Raw genomic sequence first — 16,335 nt, forward strand, 5'->3', positions numbered from 1 at the left:
ATGTTCTTAAAATTCCTGAGACTATTAGAATTGTGGGAGGGTTATTTAAGTGTTTTATTTTTACAGTCATTTAGAATAAATCACAGTTCCAGGCTTTTCATCATAACCATAAGGACTTGAAATTTCATTTGCAAAAGTAAAAAAGAAAAATAAACTCTTATATACTAACAATTTTAAGGAGACATTTTGCCACGTACAACAGTTACTGTAAAAGAAAGCAGTACTGTAACTTTCTGTGATTGGTATAAATAGGCGTAGATATATATATTCAAGACCAGCTTACCTTTAAAATCTACTGTTTTTTTCCTTAAACAATGAACCTAAAAAGCAACAGTCCCAAGGCTCTTCCTGTCTTGAAGACCAGAAAAAGAAAAAATTACAGAAAGATACTAACACTGCAATCTGTTGAGTGTGCAACTCATCATTGATGAAATACAAAAAACTGACTGAAAGGCAGTTTTTAAATACCTGTCTTGCATGTGTCTTTTATTTCACTATTTACTGAATAGCTGAGCCCTTTACCATATAACTTTGTCTTTTTACAATGCTTCCTAAAGAAGATTTCCTTCCTTTTCAACTTCTGATGAATTTGTAGGCTTCTGTAAATATAATGCAAAAGCTCACAAAAAGTACTGGCTTTTACATGTGTAAAAGGAAGTTTTAATAATAATCCTGTCAGACTTCCTGAGTCTACGCTAGCTCAGTGTTTGTGTAATCATTCTGGTAGCACAGTATTTTTTATGTAGCATTCATGTTATTTGCATTACAGGGGCTTCAATGAGTGTCATCTTTGTACACATACTGGCTTGTGGTTAGAAAAAAGTAAAAACCACTCCCTTTAATTTGAGTAGATGAAACACTGAATGAAAGTGGCTGTGGTGAGGAGGTAGAGCAAGATATTTTTACTTTTTTGGGGACTTGATTTTTTAAATATGTTTATTTAAACTCACCCGAGTACTTTCATTTTTATTTCTTTTTTTAATCGCTATGAAGTTTGCTAATAGTTTATTGTAACTGATGTTAAACAGTTTTATGACAGTTGAATAGAATTACCCTTCAAGGTGACTTTCTCTATAAAAATAGCTTTGTCTACATACATCCCAAACCTTTTAAATTGTATAAATTAAATCACATTTAATCTCTCTGGGGATTAGCTCAAAATAAATGAAATTTGCCAGTTTTAGGATTAGTCATCCCTTAAATGGGCTAACAGACTGTTTCTTGAGGCCTGGAACAAAGAGCAGAAATTCTGCAAGTCTGAGAGTTTCCTGCAGGTTAAACATTCCTCAAAAATGTTTTTTTTTAAACATTCCCAAGTTTATTGGAAGTCTGCAGTTTTGGTAATGTTTCACTTGTCCAACTCAACCAAAGAGGTACCATCTTTTTTTTTTTTTTTTTTTTTTTTTTTTTTTTTTTTTTTTTTTTTAACAGTTGAAATTAGACACTGTTAACTGGTGTGACAACGGCTTACTTTGCATCTTTGTGAAATTATCACTCGTTATTGAAGAGGCCACATGCATAAAGTTAGTTTCAACTAGTAATCAACTAGCTGTGCTCTAAAGGCTGATATTTCCATCACCAGTGTATTTTGATGCTTTTTTTTTTTTCTCATGAACACTGTCTAAACTTCCAGTTTAGTCCGCGCTTTCACGTTGTCTTTCCAAATTATCTGTGATATAAGTGAAGGAGATTAAAAAGAAAAAGAAAAAAAAAAGCACATTCCAAATTAATTTCTAGAAAATTACTCCTCTGGGAGTAAGACTGTGATGCAAAAGGCCTATTATCACCAAGATGTGTTTCAAATAGATGTAGTTCTGTGTGTCTCAGAGTGCCAAGAACTCATTTGTACTGGAAGTAAGGAAGCAGATATTTCATGTGTTAGGCCCATGTTAACACATGCTCAGGGAGAGTTTTCATCAGGCTTGTACACAGGTAAAGGGCCATTTAAATACAATACAATTAAACGAGCCTCTGTGAACTCAGTGTTAATTCAGGGATGCTTGTCTACAAAATACAGTTCAAATATATAAATACTAGTAAATAGTAATTCACATTTCTCTCAAGACAGTGTTGACTTCACAAACAGTACTGCTCCTAATGCAGCTACCTCTTTTTTTTCTTTCAAACTTATTTAGCCTGCCAGCTCTTCCAGAGCAGAAAAGTACTCTTCTAAACCTACTTTAATTAAATTGCTTAGATAACAAACATTACATGGCACAAATCTTACTATGGCTAAGACATACCAATACTACCCAGGAGTAAGAAGACTTCATCTACTTAATTCTTCTAAATCTATGAAGAAGTTCTCACCTGATAAAAACAGGAAGGCAGTTGTGCTATCAGAAACTTGAGTGTCAAGCTGCCTGTTCCTTAGCTAGAGCTAAAGAGCCAAAGTGTGGTTAGAAATAAAACTCTGTAAATACTTTGCGATGGCAAAGCCCCACAAAAATCTAGATTCAATTTGGCTAACAGCTTTTAACAAAAGATTCATAAGTAGAAACACAGCTGATGTTACAGATCTTTGCTCTTTTCTGAGCTTTTGGGGTATTTCTTCTTACAGTATTTTATTTTGCCCCCTCCCCCCCCCCCCCCAAATCTGTCTGCTTATACCAGAATTTACCACTCTTGGCTGGAAATTGCTTTGCAAATTCACTAGGCCATGTCATCAGCTGCATAGCATGCCCACAGTTTACATCAAGAACTTGGCCATTTTCTAAGTTGCCCCTTTCCTGTACGTACCTTTTAAATCATTCTAATTTCTGGTACAACATCCATGAATGTTTTGTTACAGCTTGTTTTAGTTGTTTGCCATACTAAAATAGCTGTATTATCTCAAGTTTCTGGCAAATTTCTATTACATGTTGAGGTGGGTAACTGGCAGTGGTACTGAAGCATGGGACCTCTATGGCCCATGGTCTTTCTGCTGGAGTCACAAGTGTATGAAAGTGAAGTGTAAAGCTTATTTATCAAACCCTGATGCATCCCAGTCTCTACACCGTGAAACAGACCCACTATAGGAACTGCCATCCATACAAACTCAGATGAGGTGGTCTCTTGTAACAGCAGGGTCCAAGAAAGTGGAGGATTAATTTTTCCTTTCCAGAATTATTAGTTTCAGTTTTAGAGTGACTTTTTCAACGACATTAAGTTATTAAAAACAAAAAACAAAACAAAACAAACAAAAAAATGTTTAAGTTTGGCTTAGTTTAACCTGGCTATGTTGAATTACATTCTCTTTTTAGTTTTTCAAGTGCATATTTGGTCTTTTATTTTGCTGAGTTCTAGTGTTAGTCTCAATTTAATCATACATAAAAGACAAAAAGATCAAACCTGCTTTTAAATACTGCCTTTTTTTAAATACTGCCTTTTTGGACACGTTTCCAATTTCAAAAGAGCACACAAAATGCAATTGGAATTCCATGATTTTGCTGATGACAAACTTTGTTTACTTTGCAAAGTAGGGGATCTATTTATTTGTTTTTATTTAAAAAAGGCTTGCTGGCCTAGAAGTCTGAAGGTCAAGTGTCATCCATCTCTTGCTTCTCTCACTGACCCCTGTAAAAATCCATTACATTAAAAGGAGTATCACATAATTGGCTTTGACTACACATAACTAAGACAAACTTTGAAGATTACAAGAGTTTTGTGGAAGATAAACCCACTTATTAATTACTTATGAGTATGGCGAGCAGCAAGACACTCCTCAAAACTGGCAAATAGAGTTGCAGCCACGGAGACATAAGAACAGGAAGACAATGCAATAACATTGACAGAGCTGTTTCAGAGCCCAGCCATGCAACATAGTTAAAATGTGTACTGTAAAACTAAAGCATATTTGATGCATCAAGACTGCAGAGTTCCCAGAACCAGCCCACTCTCCACCCTAACCAACTACATACTTTTCTCTCTCTTCAACAAGTAAATGTTTGCATCATAGAATCATAGAATATCCTGAGTTGGAAGGGACCCTTAAAGATCATCAAGTCCAACTCTTGACACCACACAGGTCTACCCAAAAGTTCAGACCATGTGACTAAGTGCACAGTCCAATCTCTTCTTAAATTCAGACAGGCTCGGTGCAGTGACCACTTCCCTGGGGAGCCTGTTCCAGTGTGCAACCACCCTCTCTGTGAAGAACCCCCTCCTGACGTCAAGCCTAAATTTCCCCTGCCTCATAGTCTGATGAAAAATGCTGTCTCTCACCTGTTAGTCCTGGATCTGTCATATACTGAGTCTCCAGCACATCAAACATTAGAGGTGCTGAAGAGTGCAAGGTTATCCTGTTGTATGATTATTTATGTCACAAATTTCAATTATTTTGTGGAAGGCTGCCTGTGAGGATGTTGACTTATGGAATAAAGTAACTTTCAGTAATCCTGTTAAGTGGAGAAGTTATGGAGGAAGCAGTAAAAGTAATTATAGATATGTCAGATTCCTTTTAGGATAGAGTACAAGAAGAGATACAAATACATTTCACAAATGATGTAAGCACAATATAGTAAGATTCCTGTTTAAGAGCTGTACAGAAATTGTCGTTACATCTCTCACTGTGAGGTTACAGATCAAGCTGTACAGCAGCAGACAAATTATAAAGTTACTTTTCTGATGGGTGTGCACAGCACAGATTCTGGAATTTCAGTTTCATTTACTCAAAGCATTCAGACTAAAAACATGATAGGTAATTAAAAGAAGTTTTCTTTTGCAAGGCAGAGTTTACCTACAAATATTTGTTTTTCTCTTATGACTATTCCAAATGAAGATGAGCTGTTTTCTTTGTAGAACAAGGTTTATCAGTATTCACATGGAAAAAACAGTATACAGATATAAAGAGAAATAATAAAATTATCCATAAGCAATGCAGCTTGCTTTCTGTTTTGTGATTATTTTTGAGGGCTACACAGGAAAAGTGAAAGTAGTAAGGAAGTGTGCAGTCAGCTAACAGAAATTAGGCAGAGGAAACTGGCATAAAGCAATAACAAACAGTAACATAGGAATAAACTTTTAAAGATGCTTAAGTGTCCTGCTCTTACTGACCTCAGAGGAAAATAGACCCTTTTACACCTTTCTGATTCTGATCCTCTAGTTCACTTGATGCTGGGTCTCGATTCCGACACCTTGCTATGTTAAATAACTTCTAATGTAGAATTGTCCAGGATCAACTCTATTCTTATGGGAAGGTGCTGTTCTGTGCACTTGTGGCACTGGAATCTAGCTAACAGCAAAAGCCTGTTCCAATCCAAATTCAAACTGAAAGCCTCCCACAACTGCTATCAGTTGAATTAATCAAACATAATTTGAATAAGATGATAAGTGGTTAGGTAGTGCAAGGCAGGAAACACCAGAATATTTTAGAAAGGAGATTTTATTTTAATTTTTTTGAAGAAACAAGTTTTCTGAAATACAGAATCATAACATTAACACTAAGATTTTTATTTTAATAGAAAACTGAGAAAGATGTAATATCTGCTTAAATACGTACCTCCAGATTCTGCTGCACATTGCTGTAACAAATTTATTAGTCATAGCTCATTATGGACAGATGGTTCCTACAGCAAAAATATAGAAAAATAATTTGGATTCAAGTCTAGAACACCTGTGACTTTTCATGTGCAAAAAAATAAATCCAACTAGTCATAGAAAAGTGGCTGATACGTATGGAGAAAAGGGCTGTGCATGTGAATAGCCATGACTATATACAATCCAAACTTGAATGAAATTAGCATTTTCATAAAAATAGTTTGTCAATGAAAATACCAATATGTAATACATTTAATACAATTTATAGCTACATTTAAAGATGTCAGTTTATGGAATAATAAGCTAGAATCCAATGTACTGCTTTTTCAAATTTTTTCATATATAGCAATACTGTGTGTATACAGTGTGCATGTATGTGTGTGTATACATGCACACAGATGCATGCACAGAAAGAAAAAGGTGTATAGAGATTGTAGAAAAATTCTGTAAGATTATTTGATTTCATTGCAGACCGCAGCACACAGCCATCCTGGCATCCTTCTAACACAGGCTGCTCAAAAAAAAACAACCAATGTTGACTGGTATAACCACGTATCTACAACAGGTCTTTTGCTGTTGTGACATCAATTTATTTTTCCAATCTGGACTTTATTCTTCTAAGAAGTAAATGCTGCTTTGGTAAGATTCTGTACTGTCATGACAAAGTAACGGTGAACATATTGGGCAAAGTCTTTGAAGTATAATTTTAATAATTAGTAAGTAGTAAAGATACCAACAAGTTTTAAGCAGCAACAGATTTAAAATGACTATGTTCTGACTTATTTTCTTCACCAACAAGCATCTTGAGCAAGAAACTAAATTGAAGAGCTTAAAATTTTTCTGCCTGCCTTCACTGTGACATTTTAAGCCACCAAAGTCACAGCTGGCACCGAAAGAACAGTGGCATCAGCGGAAACCTCCATCCTTGCTGGGCATAAATTGCATTGTGACATCCTGCCAACGCTGCCTCGGAAAGGCCTGTGATCTGTGGTGTCTGCTGTATGATGCTTCCGTCGTGTCTTTTCCAAATGTGTCAGATTCTCTGTGGTCTTTGCAGTTGCGGACTGCTCTTGATTTTTCGTAGCTCCTTTATTTTTAGGTCTGAAGCTGTTATGCTGCTGTCTTCTGTGTTCAGACCTGGAACCACTTTTTATATTATTTTGATCTGCCTCGTTACAGGCACCTTGCGACTTAAGAGATCCATTGAGACGGATATTTTGGTGCTGTGTGTTGAATCTTCGTCTCTGACTAGAAGGCCCATTCTACCCAGAAAGAAATTGAAATTATTGAAAATAAGTGTTAGATCATCTGCAATCTTCTACAGGACAAGAAATACAGCAATCAGAATTAACAGAAATTGCAGAATAAAATTCTCAGTATAACTAGAGAGGGAAAACAATTTTGAAACAACACAATGACCGAACTACGAGTAACATACTACATCTGAGTAGCCTGGAAACATATGTGGAAGGTTCACCAGAGATGCCAAATTAAAATCAGCCATGATTCAAGAAAAAATGGAAAAGAGAGATGAAGTACTTGACTTCTCAACAGCAGCAACTAAGAGGTATCAAAGAAATTGTCACTGACTGTTTTCCTTTTTTTTTTTTTTTTTTTCTAAAATACCTTGTCTAGTGAGAAGTACTGTCTAACTACTGCAAGACAAACAGAAATTAACATGTAAATCAGTCAAGTTAAGAAACCACATGTTGGGAGAGATATCCATTGTGATATCTTGCTCAGAGAAAGTTTTGATCAGTAGTAGGAACTGGATATATTACTTTATTCGCATAGCTACTAGGACAGTTGATTCCATACGTGCACTGACATTGTGTGTTACTCTTATACTTCCCTTCACGCACCTTTTTAAGCCTCCAAAAAAATGAGACAAAATTCAGACCAGCTTTAGTGGTAGCTTTACCTGAGTAAGCACAACAGCACAAGAACTGTATGAACTACCTTCATACTACCTTGAAAATGAATCCGGAAAAGACATACTCACATTTGCATATTTTTGAAAATTATGAATTAAATATATGATCTACAAACCAGTATTTGATTTTGTACTAATGACTTCCAGTAATAGTTGTTAATCTGATTTTTTTTGACATCGTCTAGCTTAGTTCATAACTGGTTTCTTACCTGCTTATTTGTTGGTATTCCTTGGGAAGAAGATTCTGTAGGATTGGAAGAATGATGACTTTGTACTTTAGTGTTGGGTGTTTTGTTATCAGAGTTCTTGGCATTACTAGAGGACTTTCGAGTGTGTGTATTTTGCTTGCCCGTTGTTGCATGTGAGGTCACTGAAGACAGCACTGAACTACATGGTGTTCTTGAGGAATAATTGTTCTTTGGGTGAGAAACTGTAAAAATTAAAAAAAAAAAAAAAGTATTCTGTATTACCAGTTAAATAATCAACATCTAAACATAATGCTGTATTCTCATCCTGCTTACAGTTACTTTTTGTAGCATCATTCTAGCCTTACTTTAGATAATGAAGTAAGTGAGATAACTAGGGTAAGAATTAGATCATACTGTTTTACTTCTTTGAAACTGCCTCATTAAGGGGTTATGGAGACAAAAAAGCTGGTATAGTAGAACCACACTAAAACTAGAACAATTCTGTTTGTACTGTAAATATGAGGAACCATTTTCCTCAGGGCACCTGCCTAAAGGTTGACCACAAATAAAAAATAGGGTCTCGGGAGCTACCTTGGTAGTTAGAACAGACTAGCTTGTGACTATACCAGAGGGCTTAGAAGACAGTCTATTATTTTAGCACTGTTTAAAAATGTATTGTGCAAAGATCAGAGTTGTCTCAAAGCCCATGAAACCAACAGTTAAAATGGACCCATTGCCTATCCTACTAAGTATTTTCAGCTCAAATACAAATCACGTAACTGTTATGGATGTGCTTTATATGAAGGTGTATGTACTTCAGCAATTTTTATATTTTTTTTTTGTCAACGATGAGTATGAAAGCCCCACTGACTGCCAACCCACACCTTTGGTTATCCAAGAAAACTCTTCAAAATTCCTGGCAGCTATTGGTTTGCTTGCAAATTTTAACCAGTTGGGCTGAACCCACATGCTGCTGGACTGCCCCTCACACTGCTGTTCTATCAGTAATGCTCCTAATTGGATCATTATTCCTCCTAAATGAAGAAACATTGGAAGGAAGCAAGTGGTATGCCAGTAACTCTCTACTGTTTGAGGTCAAAGGAAGTTGTGCCTGTAGACACCATGCACTAATTTGATTCCAGACCATTCACTGATCATGGAAAGCTGAAGACCCTGGAGCTTGCAGGCTACATACATACTAGCTGCAACACAGGTAATAGCCATAAAAACTTCCTTAGTATGCCTAAATATTTTTAAGAAGAAAAAAAATAATCTAGTGGCTGTTGCTCTTTCTAAAGAAGTGGTTAACAATGTTTGTCTACCATGGTAGACATGTTTACCATGGTTATCTATCAAATGAACTGAATGCAATGCACTAATCCCCAATATATAGACCACAGTACAGTCAGCACTATCAGAAATCACTATTGCTCATCTCATATTTCTGCTCCCTACTTAGTATTTTGAGACACAAGGATTTCTTAAACAATTCCATATCTAGATGCGAAGTGCACCAAACAAATCCTTTACTCCTGCCTCTCTGCATTTCCACAAGCAATTCAAGATGTCTGCTTCTGTGTAATGGCTCCTGGGTAGTCTCAAAAAGGATTCTGAGGCTATTGATGTAAATACAGCTCTCAACTTTAATTTGCTGTTTTGATTTTTCTGATTACAGAATTTCCTTGTTCCCCTCTAGCACAGATGACGCAAACTAGAAAGAGCATTTTCTGTGAGACACCTGATTTTTTATCTAATAGGTACTTCTATTTTTCTACTTTTAGGACAATAATTTTAGCAACTGAGAACCATCCTTTTTGTTTGCTTTTGTTTTTTGTTTGTTTTTTAAAGGCTCCTACTCACTTATGCTAACATCAAATATTTCTCTCAATAGGTGTCTTCTTCAAAGGCAAAGATGTGAGATAGCTTATTTCTCATTTTACAGCAGGAACATGATATTTGGAGCAGAAAACGAACATGAATTTCCAAGCAGAACAGGAGGTGGTTTCCAAAGAGTAATATTTGGCTCCTGGAAAACCCAATAAATATGGCTATAAAGTTGGGAACTTGCTCCTTAGCAGGAGATATGTGAATTGGTCTCATAATACTGTGGTCACACAGAGAAGCCTCCAATTTATTAGTTAATCATAAGTAACTACCAAATTTGAAAGCTCCCTACAGCTGAATTGCTTTTTAGATGGAAAACTCCAACTCACCTCAGTAATATTGGTAAATCTCTGACAAAGACAGCAACTGTGCAGATGGTTTGTTCAACACATGTACAGTGAGCTTAGTATATTGCATACTGTAAAAGTGCCCAGTGTATATTCAGTAAGACTGCTGCATACCATTCCATCAGAGTTACTACACACACGTGTGCTGGCATTACAGATGCCATTATTTCTGACCAGCATTTCCTGGATAGGTATGTGGGACATGACATTCTGAGAACTTGGGTGTGATGTATCACCGGCACTTACTCTCTCCACAGAGCTGAATCTGGGTCTTCAGTTGTTCTGTATCACAGGAAAATCGTGCAGACCTACCCAGCTCTTCATCATATTTCCGTTCACTTACAAAGTGCTGCAAAAATACAGGCAGGTTAACAGCAATTTGCATTCTGATCAAAAGACCATATGGATGGTATAAAAAAACAATCGATACTCATCTTAAGATCACATTAAGGCTCAGCAATCTCTCGACATTGTCCTGTACACAGGATCTTTATGCAGAACCAAACATTTTCACATCCTTACCAAATGACAATTCTCACAGCCCGGTGATGAGTGGAGTAGTCCCGCATGTGGGAAGTGGGTCATTTCATTTGATCACTGAACCTGAAGCTATCGGGTTTACTTGTTAACCGGGTCTGATAAATGATACACAAAGAGCTCTACTTGTGAAGGGGATAGCTTACACTTCTCTGACAGCATATGCAGACTGCTCAGATGTCCTTTAATGCTTCAAGAAGGTATGTTTTCCCCCCAGAAAGCTAGTTACCCTTTGGTTCATAGTAGGTAGGTAGGAGCAGACTGGGCATTTTAACAATACAGTGCTTTCTTCACATTTGCACAAACAGCTAACATAACCAAACAGAAGCAAATTCCTGACCTTAATTTCGGCCCTGAGTTCAGACAGTTGTGCTTCAGCCATCTGACTGGCTAGGTCCGTCAGTCTCTTCAGCTCTTCAGCTTTCTTCTGCCGAGCAGTCAGAATTTCCACTACCAAATACCAATAGTCAATAATTATTGCTAGGATGCTAAATTGGTCTGTAATTCATTTCTTTTTTGGCATTAACACTACATCATGAGGCAAACACACAAACCACATTTGAACTAAACAGAATATGATGCTGCTTGTGCAGTTTATTTAACCAAACTGCCTAATGTTGAAATGATCTCAAAATAGGATATCTATCACAAAGTAAAAGGTAATGTTTAGATAAACAGGGGCAGCAACACGTTGTTTTCAATTTTCCACTGCCTTAAGTACAAATTCAGGAAGCCTTTCATTTAGACACAGAAAGAAGCAGTACATTTGCTGACACAGCAGCCTATTTCTGAAGACATGCTGCATTTTATGAATACAGGGGCTTTTTAGCTCCCCTGAAAAAAATCTGTTCGTATATGGTTTATGTTTAAATCACAGGCACTGCAATTTTACTTTCAAGTACAGAATATACACAATTGCCATTTCTAGGTCAAAGCACTATTACAAAGGCCACCAGTCCTAATTAAAAAATAACTATTCAATACTGCCCATCTCATATGCTTCTTATAAGGAAGTGGTGAATAGCTACATTTAAAAAGAAAAGATTAACTGTGAGTCACAAAATCACAGTCCATTTACATTCAGGATGATGTGATATATTACAGTTTTGGTAGAAAATTAACTATATGCAAATACCGCTACCTACATGGTGATTTAATGTAAAAGGAACGAATGATTGATTGTCTGGTGGGATCATCACTTATGGCAGAGAAGAAAGACAGTGTCTAAATGTAAAACAATAAGTAATCATAGTCTTTTGTCTAGAGCTTATGCGAATAATCATGGTAAGGGGGTGGCTGCTGCTGTAAAGCTTCATAAGGCCACTGATTTCATTACTGATGTTGAGACTTGGGCTTCTTTGACTTCCTTCCTTTGCCACAGAATTCCGGAGTGGTCCTTACAAGTCTCTTAACCAGCTCATACTTTATAATGCCTTTTTTTTTTTTTTTTTTCCTTTTTAAGGAGAGAATTAATGGTATTTCAGAATTTATTTCTCAACCCACTATATTTAATTGCATGGGAGCTTCTTTTGAAAGTACAGCATAGTTCAGCAAATGCAGGGGAGAGTGGTGTCTGTACAGCTGTATGGGAGCAACCATGCTGCAATAGAAGAGTGTGTGTTGCACAGGGCAGGGTTTACAGAAAGTGAAGGGGTGGCTAGAGTTTCCTCAGACCTGTTGGTTAACCTGTGCCTATATTACCTACTTATCCTAATGACAGGCGTTTATGTTTCTCTAACTGACCTTTTCAATTCCTTTTTGTGGAACATGGTTTACAAGTCTGAGAAACTTTTATCAGATTAAATCTCAGCATGAGATGCCAGCCAAGTATCCAGAAATCACAGAATCACACAGAATCACAGAAATGTCTAGGTTGGAAGAGACCTCCAAGATCACCTAGTCCAACCTCTGACCTAACACTAAACAGTCCTCCACTAAACCATATCACTAAGCTCTACATCTAAACGTCTTTTAAAGACCTCCAGGGTTGAGGAGGTCTTTTAAGACCTCCTTAAGGTTGCCCCTGAGCCTACTCTTCTCCAGGCTGAACAACCCCAGCTCCCTCAGCTGCTCCTTGTAAGACTTGTTCTACACACCCCTCACCAGCTTTGTCGCCCTTCTCTGGACTCTCTCGAGCACCTCTATGTCTTTCTTATAGTGAGGCGCCACACCACCACCCTTGCTGTGCTGCCTGTCCCTTCTGAAGAGCTTATAGCCAGACGTTGCAGCACTCTAGTCATGAGAGTGGTCCCACCACATTTCCGTGATGGCAACCAAGTTGTAGCCTGCCTGCTGCATGATGGCTTCCAGATCCCTCTTGTTTGTTGCCCATGCTGTGTGCATTAGTGTAGATACACTTCAATTGGGCCATTGCCTTATCCCCCGGCCTTGCCATTGTTCCCCCTGGCACACCTCCAACAAGCCTTGTTTCAGCCCTGTCCCCCTTCTAACCTAGCTTAAAGCCCTGCCAATGAGCCCTGCCAGCTCCTGGGCTAGGATCCGTTTTCCCCTTAGAGATAGGTGGGACCTGTCTGCAGCCATCAGGCTGGGCGCCGAGTAAAGCGCCCCATGGTCAAAAAAAAACAAAATTTCTGTGTTGGCACCAGCCTCTGAGCCACGTGTTTATCAGGTGGACTTTCCGTGTCCTGTCTGTACCCCTCCCTGCCACTGTAGGAATAGACAAAAACACCACCTGTACTCCTGCTCCCTCCACTAATCGTCCCAGCCTCCTAAAGTCCTGTCTGATAGCCTTGAGACTTCTTTCTTCAATGTCATCACTGCCAGCCTGGACTATCAAAAGAGGATAATAGAGGGGCGAACCAGGTTGGGAAGCTTTCTGGCAACATCCCTGACCCTGGCCCCAGGGAGGCAGCAGACTTCCCTACGGGTAGGGTCAGGCCGACAAAGAGGGCCCTCTGTTCCCCTGAGAAGAGAGTCTCCCACAACAATCACCCTTCTTTCTTTGTTGGTGCAGGCAGTCCTGAGGCGTGGAGTCAACTTCTTCACCCTAGGCATCCTCCTGGGTACATTTTCCACCTCAACTCTCTCAAGATCCAGGACCTCAAATCTGTTATTTAAGGACACCTGGGAAGGTGGGGCCAGTAGGAGTGGGCGTTGCCCAGGAGGTCGAGCAGGGAAATGATCATTTTGTAAGTTTTCTCAGTATTAACAGTAAGAGGAAGATTACCCACATTAAAATAGTCCTCCATTGCAGCAAAGAGATATGAAAATAAATAATAATGTAAATCTTGGTTAGCATGTTATAGTCCTACAACAACTTCCTACCTCAAGTTTTGAAGGCCTACAGGCCTACAACAGGGTTGAGAGACAGCAGAAATAACACAGTTAAAAGACAGGCAAGGAGAACACCTAATGTCATATGTGGAGTTAGTACAAAAGTAGGGAAGTTGAACCTGCCGTGCGTGAATACAGCACTTAGCATGACTGTAAATAAGAATAAGCTTTACTTTCAAAAAAAAAATGACTATTCTCCCCAGCAAGACTAATGAATTGGCCTTAATATACCATCACCCCTGGACTGTGAATTTTCAAAATATTGTTTATGCAGTTAGGGCTTGGATTTCTGTTTGCTGACATCAGTGGGTGTTTTTCCATTGGTTTTCCTGGGCATGCCCTGTAGCCAATTATGTCAGCCTTCGCAGGTAAAAACCTACTGACACGTTTCCATTCACAGCTCCTCCACAGAACAGCACAGAACTCCAAATCCACATTTACAGCATGTTGGCATTAGAGAAGTTAGCATACAAAATTCAAAACAAACTAATGCCAACTGTTGCTGCAACAACTCATACTTTTTAGTCTCTATGCATATATAACTGCAAGAGACTTAACTGGCAACAGAGGATTGACTTTTTTTTTAATCTCTAACTAATATATGTTTGTGAACTAAAGGAGAGTTCTAAATGCAAATGAAGCATTCATGAATGTTGCATGCATCTGGAACCTCCCCCCCCCTTGGAAGAGTCTTAATCTCACAAATCAATGAAAGATTATATGCATGCATGGCAGTGGTATTTCATCTATCAGGCAAAGAATCATTCTAACAATACTTGGGTTATTCTGTACTTCTTTACTTATTTCTGTTGAAACACATTCCATTGACTATGGGTCCACAAATACCATATCTCTGATGGGATATATGACAGATACTGTGGTATCCTGATGCATGCGTCAAATTGCCCCTCTCCCAACCCACAATACACACACATACATGTACACCCTATGCAAGAAACAGAGACGCAAAAGACTGAAATGAGAGAAACTCCCAAAGATTATTAAGAAAACAGATTCCAGTAAACATCTGTTTTTTGATTTTTCTTGGTCTAATTCATGACAGCTATGCAAAGCCAGAACAACCTGTTCCTCAGTAACTTCCAGCATTCTAACTCATATATATAAGCAAGCAAACACATCAAATAAGAAAATAAAATAAAGTACTCAACAAACCATAGAAATGAGGTGAAAATGTGATCAAAAGCTCTGGTAAGTAAACAGAATGAATAAATATTTTTAATCTAACTTCATGCAAACTTTTGGTTTATCTTAATTTCATAATACTGAAACTTTGATGCATAATCCTTACAGATAGAAACTATACCAAAACACCTAAGAATATGTGTACAATGAAAGATACAGGAACACTGCTAACTGAATTGACGTATTATGTAGATTTTCTGCCAAACAAAACAATTTTTTCCATGACTATACCAGAAGTTCCCTGACACGCTTTGTACTTACTGGCTTCTTCTTTAACTTTATCAATTTCTGCCATTAATGACACTTCTTTGTCTATGATGCTGAAAAAGGAAAAAAAAGAAAACTGCAATTTAATCCATGCTAGATCTCCACCAAAATCAAAAGCTAAAGAAAGGCTTTCAGATACTAGTTATGGCAGTTTTGAAATTAGTAAGATTTTAAAGAAATGGAAGACTACAAAACAACTAGGCAAACTCAGTATATAATTAGTTACAATCAGTGTGTGTTAATTTAAACAAACATTTCACTGGTCTGCCCATTTATCTGCAGAAATGTGGAAGTCATTCTGATATGCTTCTTCCTCACTGCCTAGGCACAGCAGTTCTCAAATGACTAAACAGTCTCTTTTCTAATTAAGCCAGATATACCACTGTTGCTTGCTACCCAAGTTAATACAACTTCATTTTCAGTGCTGTACTAAGAATAAAACAGAATTAAAGCCATGTGGAAAAAGAGCTCCTTCTCTTCCTATAGAGATATCCTTGCAAAATATGTCAGGGTAAAATAAAGTGAATAAGCCTTGAGAGAGGTCAGCTTACTCAACCACCAAAGTCTGGAAAGGATCAGTTACCCTTTCACAGGACCTTTCTGAAGATCTCACAAGCTTCTCCTTTTACAACTCTCTGGTGTGCAATCCCTGACAGCAAACTGATCAAAGTTTTTATCGAAGTGCAAATTGATCAGGCGGATCTACTGAGGGCAGATAGGGGGTCTGGTAAAACGTTCATATCACCAAGCCAGCAACATTATTCAGTGAAATAACAAAACTGCAGAATGCTCTCCAGTGGGCAATGCTCTGGTACACCACTCCAGCTTCCCCTCACAGGATTATTCTTACTCATATTCACATTTAATAAACACCACCAATGTTAATGGTGCTTTTTATGTAAGTGAACTCAAGCAGCTAGGGAGAAACTGCAAAAAGCCAGTCAAACATCACGAGTAAATCTAGGCACGCACTCGAGGGAAGAGTGGAGTTCTCAACAAGCTTTTGTACCCAGTGGAAGACACCAGGACCTAAAAACAGCCACAGGAAATTTGGCTTGGTTTCTGAGACAAACTGCACTGTATCTCCAGAATATGACATACCAAAATCTGACATGAGCATGGCAAGTAGAGCTGGCTCAAGATTTCTCAGCACCCTAAATCACAC

The 16,335-nt window shown here is 38.0% G+C and overlaps 1 protein-coding gene across 4 annotated transcripts in view; it reads right to left on the reverse strand.

Annotated features, from left to right (window-relative positions):
• Positions 1–5,427: 5,427 nt before the first annotated feature.
• Positions 5,428–16,335, reverse strand: part of SPATS2L (spermatogenesis associated serine rich 2 like) — an 82,635-nt gene continuing 71,727 nt past the window's right edge. For all 4 annotated transcript variants that reach the window (XM_032189870.1, XM_032189867.1, XM_032189869.1 and 1 more), the window contains 5 exons: positions 15,165–15,223; positions 10,747–10,856; positions 10,116–10,218; positions 7,660–7,880; positions 5,428–6,779 (listed from right to left, as the gene is read on the reverse strand). In XM_032189870.1, the coding sequence (XP_032045761.1) occupies positions 6,381–6,779; positions 7,660–7,880; positions 10,116–10,218; positions 10,747–10,856; positions 15,165–15,223 (892 nt within the window). In that variant the 3' untranslated portion in view covers positions 5,428–6,380. The remainder of the gene's footprint in view (positions 6,780–7,659; positions 7,881–10,115; positions 10,219–10,746; positions 10,857–15,164; positions 15,224–16,335) is intronic.

Source organism: Aythya fuligula, chromosome 6, assembly GCF_009819795.1.
Source record: "Aythya fuligula isolate bAytFul2 chromosome 6, bAytFul2.pri, whole genome shotgun sequence".
NCBI lineage: Eukaryota > Metazoa > Chordata > Aves > Anseriformes > Anatidae > Aythya > Aythya fuligula.